Consider the following 11,229-nt stretch of genomic DNA (forward strand, 5'->3'; position numbering starts at 1 on the left):
ATGACTGCTGTATAGAAGACACTGATATTCCTGAACCACTAGTTTGAATATTTGATGGCATGGTAACTGTATGATGCTGTATCTGTTGAACGCGTATTGGACTATTAATATAGTTCTGATTGGATACAGATTGTAATATGGGACGTTGAATACGAGTCCCAGCACGTAAACCAGATTGCATGCTTATTTCAGGGCGATATATGGGACGCGATGGTGTTTGGTTTTGTACAAAATTCGAATTATATGCTGATCCGCTAGTTACACTGTAGTCATGAGGCACGTGATTATATATTCCTGGATTAGGGAGCCTAAAATTAATTGGTACAGGTGTTCGAAAAGCTGGATATGAACTACGTAAGTGTGGCATATGATTCGAATTTAAAGGATCAAGTTGATTAGGGGTGCCATGAAGGTTGTTTACATTTACTGTTTGGTTAGAAGCCAAATTGGATGCTTGTGTGCTATGTGTTGTATATAGATTTGAAGACTGTTGAGGCAGAAATTGACCTGGAAGAACGGTATTAGGAGTGTGAGCTAATGTTTTTAATGAAAAACAAGGATTTGTCACAATTGGAAAATTACCGTGAGGATATCTTAAAAGTGGACGTTGAGTAAAAAATGATGCATTTCGAATTCCATGAGGTCTTATTTGATAAGATATATTACGTTTATTTGAAACAAAACGTATTTTATCTAAACATAAATATTTTCTATAAATTAATACATTATTCATATATATATTACATTACCCTTTAGGTCTGTGGTTGATTCTACGTTGCGTTCACTTGTTGTTTTTATATTCGTTCTTTTTTCACGATTATCTTCAAAATCGTCATTATTACTGCATAACGTAACTATATCTTCAGAACTTTCTTGAGAAGTTTGTAAAGAAGCAGATATATCCATACCGATATTCGTTGAACAACTTGTTATAGAAGAAAGATCTCTGTATAATGGGTTATTATTACTTGCTATTACTTTGTCAGCAATGGAGCTTTTATATGAGTCACAAATAGTTAAATGTTGTTCTTTAATGTTTGGCACCTGCAGTCCCTGCTGCTGTTTTAATATAGATAATGGTATAGTATAATCATCTCTTGAGACAGTAGTTGCTTTTAATGTTGGTAAATTTAACAGTGCAAGTGGACATGCATTTGGAGTAACTTCAGTTTGTTCATGTGCTAATAATTTTCCTTGGTCAATAATCTTTACTTCCATTAAATCTTTATCTGTTGCGTTGTTAATATTTACTATTTTAAAACTGTTACTATCAAATTCTTCATTAATTTGAGATTCCACCCACTGTTCAGCATCTTCTTTAATTTTCTGCTTTTCCTCATTGGAAACGTTTTGTTCTAATTCTTAAAACAAAAAACTGTTAATTAACATAATAGACAATATTTTTTTGGTAAAAAACCTTCATCGGAAAGAAGTAACTCATCTTCATCTACACCCAGTACAGCCTGATCATCAATGTCATCACCTAACTCATAATTAAACAGTTCATCGCTGAAAATATTTTAGAAATATTGTACAAATATTAAATTTACTACATACACAAATATTTCATTTTTAATAAAAAAAAAACAGGCTTTAATCTCTACACTAGTAAGAAAAAGTTTCTAAAACCAAATCAGATATCTCAGCTTAAATAAAATATATTAAATAATTTTATATTAAAAATTTAAACAACTAATTAAACTCTGTACTATTCCCATAATACATTAATAAATTTATTTATTTAAATATAATCAAACTTACTTTATGTCCGACATTTTTATAATCACTACTTTGCAGAAAATCAATGTTGCCACATTTATATTTTAATTGTGATTTGCACTTGAAAGAACACCATTCACAACACGAAAAGCGCTAGACTTATATATAAATGGTTCATCGGTCTTTTACACGGCAGAGCAATTGTAATGCTCGTTTATGTAACCTTCTCATTTAGTTTTCTCGGACGATTTTTCTCACTTTTTACAAACATTGCGAGTAACTAAAAGTCAAAAGTGAGAAAAGCGTTCGAGAAAACGAAGTAAGGAAGTTACATAAACGAACCGCAGGCTTATTTTGCTGAAAACCTACGACTCGTTTAGGTAAGCCTTTCAATTTGTTTACTTTTCCTTATCTGTTAAATTACTAGTAAGATGTATCTGTATCCTAGGGAATGCTTATTCCTAATATTTATTTTGTAATACATAAAATCGTTTTATGTCAGCTTAGAATATGTTTTTCTTTTCATTTTTATAAAATAATAAAGTTTGAACATTAATTTTAACTTTTAATTGCATTATAATGCAATTTATAATGAAATTTTTTTTAATTGCCAGAATGAAAAAGGCAACGTTCTATTATATTCTGAATAGAATTCCATCCGAAATGATCAAGAATTTTAACTTTTGAGAGTACATTTCTATAAAAGAAAAATCACGGCAAGAAAAAATTAACAGTAAATAAATTAAATGTTACAATACGGTAAGTGCTTGCAATTCAGTACGCAACAAATGTGTAACATTAGCTGCGTTTCAGCAAACATGATCCGCTCAATGATCTGGATTATCTTTGCTGAAACGATACGGATCACGTTTAAAAATAATTGGCAACGCATGAAATATGCCGGTTGAGTTTGTGCACAAAATTTTTTAATTCATGTGAATAATTTTGGCGCTAAAAAAATTTTTTTTTTTTTTTTTTTTAAAACACACATTTATTTATTGCATCTTCTCTTAAAATGAGACTAACAATAAGTTGTAAAATCTTATAACTAATTACATAATGTTACAAATTTTTATTTTAATTATACATTGTATAAAATAAAATAAAATAAGTAAACCTTATATCACGAACCTCACTTAGATTAATGGGTTAAATTTCATTAAAGTGAATGTTAGGTGGTTTCTTAAGAAAGTGGTTCAACTTTAACAGATTACTAAAAAGAAAGGTGCTGTTTTTACTTCAAGCTGTTGAATATTAATTAACGGATGGACGGTCAGTTCTTTTTAGACGGGAAGTAATGGATAGAAGTGGGAGATTCTTGCTAAGGATTATCAGCTCTGTCGCTTTTTATTATTTTTTTCTTATTGTAATTCAGCTTTAACTAGGGATTTTTAATTCGGTGTAATTCATTTAATATCCTGGGGCACCAGTGAATTCTTAGTATTTTTGACTGAGCTCTTGTAATTTCAATATTTGAGCCTAGCATTGCCAAATAAGCTGGATACATAAGTCATATTGGTTTTTATGATGCTGTTTTACAAGATACTTTATACCTAGGCCAGGGAAATCGCTTATTATGAGCCAATGCAATTAGAAGTTGAGTTTTCTGTTTTTTTGGCTTCAAATCGTTGCCCAAGTTAGTCGTCTGTCTGGTGGTCTTAGTATTATATTTTGCTTGTGGTAGGAATGTTGTTAGTAAAATTTGTTGGAGTGTCTCCGATTTAAGTGAAATGCGTGTCACATTTAGTTGTTATTTAATTCGCATTTTTTACACCATTTCTCAACCCGAAATAAGTGAGATTGAAGTTGGTTTAAAGTTAACTCAGCGTTTTTGTTTCGGCATAAAATTGCCGTATCATCGGCAAACGTTGTGGTGACAACTGAACTACTTATCGGGATATCAGATGTGTAAAGTACATACAAAATAGGGCTAGGAACACTTCCTTGTGGAACGCCAGCTTTTGTTGGGAAATTATTAGAAGTATATGATTTACATTTCACTTTTAAGCTTCTATTATGCAGATATGATTCTAAAACTGAGTGGATATATGCAGGTAATGAACAGCGTATCTTATATATGAGTCCATTATGCCATACTTTATCAAATGATTGTTTAACATCAAGGTATACCGCGGAACAATATTGTCTGAGCTAAAATGCGTTTCTTATTTCATTCGTTATACTATTCACTTGCTCAATGGTTCCATGTTTTTCCCTAAAACCAAACTGGTGGGAGGGTATTAAGTTTTGAATGTTAAGGAACGGTTTTAGCTTTAAAAGCAGTGCTCTTTCAAAGAGCTTAGAAAGGCATGGCAGTAAGCTTATTGGTCTGTATGAAGAGGCAAGTGTGGGATCTTTACCTATTTTATGAATCATAATAATCATGATTGTTTTCTACTCTGTTGGGTAAAAACCAAATTTAATAATAGCATTAAAAAGTCTTGTGATAAAATTTATAGCCAAAAGGGGTTAGTTTTTTATCATGATGGGTGAGATATTATCATATCCCGGTACCTTTTTGCAATCTGACTTATTTGTGATTATTTGGACAAGATCATTGGCCGTGATATTCATGTCAATAGATGGTACTGGTGGATCTTGAGTGGGAAAGTCATAATGTCCTGTTGCAGGATTTGGTTGTAACACCTCTTTTAGGTAATCAGCAAAAACGGTAGATTTTTCTTCATCATTTCACGTCCAGTTTCCGAGAGAGTTATGTTACTTATTGGAGAATCGGATTCTATGGGGGAATTTATACCTTTGCTAGCATTCCACAAGGATGAATGGTTTTTGTCATTTGAACATAGGTTTTGAATATGATTATATTGCCTGATTTTGGTTTAATTACTTAATGCAGATCTAAGTCTCCTTTGGGATTCCTTAAATAAGTTTTTTGCCAAAGGGGACCTAGATTTTTTCCATTCACGCCTTAATCTACGTTTTTGTAAAATTAAATTCTCTATGTCATTATTTGTAAGTATTTTATTGAATCTGTATATTTTATTGTCTTTAGTGGTGGAGTTTTCTTCTGCTGAAATCAGAATTGAGTTCAAAACCGAGGTTGCATCCTCAATATGAGACTTACACGTTATCTTGTAATTTGTGTCAATGTGTGAATTAATGTACTTTTTATATTTGACCCAGTTTGTTCTAGGACTTGTAAGGCTATAGGAACAGTCGTATAACTGAGGACCATCAAGTAAGCAAAATGTGACTGGGAAATGGACAGAAAACAAATCGCAGCTAGTGTATGTTGAGGTAAAATTTTTGCTTATGCCTTTGGTCACGGCGAAGTCTATTAGGTCTGGTATTTTATTGTTATCAGCAGACCAATATGTTAACTGCCCAGGAGAAATTACGTCTAATGCATTTTTTCTATTTAGAATGGAATTGTGGAGGTGTTTTCCTTTTGAATTACAGAGTCGTGAACCCCAATACGTGTGCTTAGCGTTGTAGTCTCCCGCCGCAGATAATCTTTCACCTAGAGTTAAGAAGTAATCCGTAAATTGGAGCTTAGTAATGTTGAAGCGAGGGGGGCAGTAAACTGCTGATAAAGTTAAATTTTTTCCTTTGTACTTAAGGCATATTGATGTTGCTTGCATATAGTTATGAGCATATGCACCTAGAAAATTGTGTTTTAGACGCCTTCGTATTAAAATACCTGTACCACCATGTGCTTTGCCATCTGGGTGATTGGTTTTATAGAATAAATAACCAGGAATAGAAAAGAAATTTTTGTTTGTTAGATGTGTTTCTGACCGAGGTATTACATCCCCACTTTCTCGGAACATAAAATTTGTGAGTTCAAGTTTATGATGGCTTAAAACGTTTGCATTCCATGTACAAATTTTTAAAGTATTTATTTATTAGACAAAAACATTTGCATTAATTGGCTTTGCATTTTAACTATCTCGTTAAGAGTAGTTTGCATGATTGACATGAATTGAGTTAAGCTTTGGGTGAGAGTGGAGATCATCATTTCCAAACTATTACTTTGAACTGGAGGGGCTTGTTGCTTGTCAGATTTAACGACATTAGCATATGAAACACCTTGTGTAACAGGCCTAGAAGTTAAAGGTTGAGGTACTTCAACTAATTTAATAGGGTTGCTTCTTGTAGGATTACGCAACGCTTCTTTCTGCAGAGCTAACCTGTGCTTCAGTTCTTTATAAATAGGACAGCTTCTGTAGTTTGCAGTGTGATTTCCACTGCAAGTGCTACATTTTTTGGAGTTGGTATCCTTTAATGCTTTCATGGCATTCGGAACTATGAAGCTCATCACAAGCTACGCACACTGTACGAAGAGTGCAATATGACTTGGTATGGCCATACTCTTGGCAGTTTGTGTATTGCACCGGCCCATTTCTTTTGTGGGGCTCCTCAACGCTAATTCGGTAAAGTAAATACTGTAGGTTGTAAATGGGATGGCTCTCATTTTTTTAAGTTTAGCAGCTTCCGGGTGAAGTCCAACTTTGAACATAGATTGTGGGATTTTATCTTTGTTAACAATGTTTATAACTGCTCTAGCGCTAAAGCCTTTTTCGCTTAGGGTATTTGTTATCTCAATGGGTTCTACATCTGACTCAATACCTTTAGTGACGACAACAGGGTCTTTACTACTCTTCAGTTGGTATGTGTAGTAATTTTTTTGCTGTCTTCGAAATATTTGGTTATGACCCTAAAATTGTGTTCAGTGTCGATTTGGATTTTGGTTTCGTGTATATTGCCCCTAGTCATGGGAACAGTATGAAATGTATTATTTGCAATCAGACGTGCAAGGACCGTAACTAGGTTATTTGAGCTGCGTTCACTCAGGTGGATTGGAGGCGGTTTACAATTTTTGGTAATAGGGTGATTAGCTTCCTCTGTAGTTTCAGCTAATTCAGCAAATCTATTGCCAGAAAGAATGCTTGTAGATACACTATCTTTAATAGTTTTAGTTATTTTAGCACCTTTTGGATCGCTTTTTTGAGGACTAGATTTTCGTTTCATATCTACATAACGTTCCGTGTCTGTTTGGACCTTTATTTTATATTTTGGACTCGCTAAGTCGGAAAATGCAAGCGAAGTTGCTGAAGGTGCAATGTTTGACAAGCTTTTGTCAGTTTGTGTAGTTTTCAGAGGCAACGTATTCGATGCGTCTATTACCAGATAAGCATTACGTTTACTTGGAATGCTTATCGTATGTCTTCTTACTAGATTTTGATTGCTCATTTGCATACGTGGTTATATATGCAAATAGCAGGTGTGCTATAAGATTTACTTAATTTAACTACTATTAATATTAATTGATATATAAATATAAGTAAAATTAAATTAAATTAATATAAAGAAGAAAATAATAAAAATAAAAATGAAGATGTAAAAAATAAAATGAAAATGTGTAAAATATTATACTTTATATTCTAATAATTAAACATATAAATAAAAACAAAAAGAGAAAAAAAACAATAATAATAATACTAAGAATAATAATAATAAAAAAAATAATAATAATTAATAAAATAAATATCTTTAAATTCCAAAATCCAATGTTAGCACGTATGTTGGTTTTGATGTTGTGTTGTGTTGTGATGAATTGCGGGCTTCCAATTACAGCTTTTGTGGAACACGTTTGTAATAAAATACTAGCTGTCTCTATCAGCACTTTTTTGTTTTGTTTATATATTCACAAAACCGCACTGATATTTTGTTTGAATGCTTGCTCACTTTTTTTATTTTGAGCTTTAGAAATAATTTGCTGTCTCTGTCAGCTATTTGAGTTTTTTTTAATATTAAAGTTGTGCAAAAATCAACAAAAATCGAAAAAGCGCGCGCTATTTTCAAATTAATATTTTATGCACTTTTAACTTTTAGGAATTGTTTTTTTTGTTCGAGAATGTTCTGTTTTTTATTTTTGTATTAATATCAAAAGTAATTCCTTCAAAAGTGACCGCCAATTACTTGTTTTTATACTGAAATTAAATTTTTCCGAGACCGGCTTAAAAACACGTCCGCTCACTAGAAAGTTCGAAAGCTTCAATTTTTAAAACCAGAAGTCCTCTACCTCGGTCATTTAATCACAGATAAAGGTGTCAAAACTGACCCAGCAAAATGCGACACTGTACGCAATTACCCCACATCTAAGAATGCAGACGAAACACGAAGATTTATTGCATTTTGCAATTATTACAGACGATTCATACCGGATTTTGCACTGATAGCAAAATGTTTAAACACATTGTTAAAAAAGGGACAACCATTCATTTGGTCGGAAGAATGCGAAAAAGCATTTAACAAATTAAAAGATAAATTGATAAACCCACCAATCTTACAATACCCAAATTTCGACAAACCATTTATACTAACAACTGACGCATCTGACTTTGCCCTAGGAGCAATATTATCACAAGGCGAAATAGATCATGATTTGCCAATTGCTTATGCAAGTAAAGCCCTGCAAAAACATGATATCAATAAGCCCATAATCGAAAAAGAATTATTAGCCATTCATTGGGGCATCAACCAGTTTAGAACATATCTTTATGGTAGAAAATTCATCGTGGTAACAGACCACAGACCACTAGTTTCATTATTTACACATAAAAATCCGTCATCCAAAATGACAAGAATCAGAGTAGATTTATCTGATTATGATTTTGAAATTATTTACAAACAAGGCAAAATAAATACAAATGCAGATGCACTGTCACGCATCAAAATAGATAGCGATACACAGAGAGCAATGATACCTACTACAGAAAATGACGTAGGAAATATAAAAATTAACATTTTAACAAGGAGCAAGGCCGCAAAATTAAATAAGAATGAAGAAATTAAGCATGCATGTAAAAATAATGAAAATAAAGAAGCGCAAATATATAAGAAAAATGAATACAATGAATTATCCGCGGAACGCATTAGAGATACATCTCCAAAGAAGTCTGATCAACTTCACATATGGAAATGCACATCCTTCAATGACGTTAAAAATTTAAAGAAATTAAAATTTAAAATTGATAAAGAAAGTAGTACTGCAATTGAAATAATTAATAATGAAGTGCAAGTTACATGTAGCGATGACCCTTTGAAACTAGATTCAATGTTGGAGAAACTACATAGTACTATGCACAATTCACATATAAAGGAGCTAGCCCTTTGTGAACAAGAATATATATTTAAAAATATTAAGATGAATGCATTCGAGAATAAATATAATGAGCTCAAAGAAAATGAAAGCGCGCCAATAAGAATTTTAATATATAAAGCTCCAAAAGAAATAAATAGTGCGATACTTAAATACAAATTAATAGATGAATTCCATACTTCCAACATATCAGGTCATTTAGGTGTTAGGAAGACAATTTTAAAATTAAAACAAAGATACATATGGAAAAATATGCGGCAAATGGTTAAAGAATTTATCAACAATTGCACAAAATGCGCACAGAATAAAACAATAAAACACATTAAAGAACCGCTTGTAGTGACAGACACACCAACTTCAACATTCAGTACAGTCTCAATCGATACAGTAGGCCCACTTCGTATCTCGAACGGCTACAGATACATATTAACGATGCAATGCGATTTATCAAAATTCGTTATAGCACATCCAATCGAAACTAAAGATGCAAAAACCATTGCAACTACGCTAGTTGAACAACTCATTCTTAAATATGGTTTCATACAAACATTAAAATCTGACAGAGGGACAGAATTTATTAATGAACTAATGCACAATGTATGGACATTACTAAATACAAAGCAAATATTTTCAACTCCGTATCATCATCAAACAATTGGGTCACTAAAACGAAACCACAGAAAACTAAACGAATATTTACTTACTTTTGCTGACGATTACGAATGGCACAAATGGATACCATATTACACATTCGCATACAACACAACACCTCACATAGACACTGGTTATTCACCTTATGAGCTGGTATATGGTAATTTACCATCGCTACCAAATGACAATATAAATAAAGTAAACAAATGCTATGACATTGAAAATTATGCAAACGAATTGCATATTCGGCTAAAAAATTCAATTTCAAAGGCCAGTAAAATTAATAAATACAGTAAAAATAAAAAGAAAACAAGAATATGATAAAAATATAAACAAATCTAATTTCGAAATTGGAGATATGGTGTATGTAAAAAATGAAAATAAACTAAAACACCAGAGTCCATATCACGGACCATACAAAATTATAAACACAAATGGAACAAATTCCATTATTAAGATAAGAAACAATTGTAAAGAATTTCATAATAACCAATTAAAAAAATACTTAGGAATATGTCTATAATGTAAACAAAAATGTATTTTAAATTAATCATATGTAAAAATTATTATTTCAATACAACATACATAAATTATGAATAAGTATAAATATGTTATGAATAAGATACATTAGACAAAACAAAATATAAAATATACTAAAATGTATATATAAGATAAAAATATAAGTAAAGAAAACATGTAAAGCGATTCCACGACTTCACCATAAACAAAAAATTATTCCGTTCATTTTTCACGTAATAAGTTTTTCTCAAGGGCAAGGGTGTAGTGGACCTACTTCACTTACTTCTTAGCCACTTAACATTATTAATAAATAATAGTTGGTTGCACTTCATGCATACCGTACAAGAAGCATAAGCAAAGCGACATAAACAAAAGAGTTTCGTATTACCAACGAAAGTATTGCCACACGCTGTTCCAATTGCTGAACACATGTTACAATATTTCCAATAGTAATATTTCCTATATTGCAATAGATATGTGCAAGCAATATTGTCAATGCACTCTAATTATAACTTTGACGTTTGACCTAAATGAGCAAACAGTGTAGTCGCTATGCAATGCATTCTGCAAGGTCAGCAATCACTTTGATTGGCTGCGGTTATACTTTTCCAGGTTTTGTCTGGAATAAAGAGGCGGAGTCATGAGATCGCTATAATCTAGAAAAATGTATAAATACCCAAACTATTGTTCAATAAAAACAAGAATATACTAATGACTGCAGAAATATATGCGTTGTTGAATTTATTCTCACTCTTTCTGGCCAAGTAACACTGGCATAGGTACCAGCGGTAATAAGCCGCTTGATAACTTGTTCTTGATTGCATCAGTAGGTTTAGGATGCATGCTCGTATCAGGCAGGGATAAATACACGCACTCACAAGACAAGTATTACGTCTCATTTCACCTGACGATCTACATCTGAACGGGCTAACACATTACATGGTGATCCAGCCATTACATTGATTGAATATTGCCCATACATCCATTCTTACATTACATTGCGATCCTGCCAGTATTCCATACTTCCATTACATTACATGGCGATCCTGCAGGCTTCAGTGCCAAGCGGACCAATTAGAAACTATACCATTTGAATTGATTGAAATCAACACGATATGATAGATGAAGCGACCTTCCACGCAATTTTTCGCAAATACGAATTGATACTTCAAGCGACGAATACAAAATCAGAAGAATACGTTCCAGAACAAGTG

General features: G+C 32.3%; 1 protein-coding gene across 1 annotated transcript in view; it reads right to left on the reverse strand.

The window, feature by feature from the left end:
* The window catches only part of LOC119667418, a 2,271-nt gene extending 415 nt beyond the window's left edge, over positions 1-1,856 (reverse strand). Inside the window, exons 1-5 of the mRNA XM_038076706.1 lie at positions 1,762-1,856; positions 1,418-1,509; positions 750-1,361; positions 583-693; positions 6-507 (exon numbers count right to left, since the gene is read on the reverse strand). Coding sequence (XP_037932634.1) covers positions 6-507; positions 583-693; positions 750-1,361; positions 1,418-1,509; positions 1,762-1,775 — 1,331 coding nt within the window. The 5' untranslated portion in view covers positions 1,776-1,856. The remainder of the gene's footprint in view (positions 1-5; positions 508-582; positions 694-749; positions 1,362-1,417; positions 1,510-1,761) is intronic.
* Between the last annotated feature and the right edge of the window lie 9,373 nt (positions 1,857-11,229).

The sequence above is a fragment of the Teleopsis dalmanni genome, chromosome 1 (genome assembly GCF_002237135.1).
Source record: "Teleopsis dalmanni isolate 2A chromosome 1, ASM223713v2, whole genome shotgun sequence".
In the NCBI taxonomy this organism is placed as follows: Eukaryota; Metazoa; Arthropoda; class Insecta; order Diptera; family Diopsidae; genus Teleopsis; species Teleopsis dalmanni.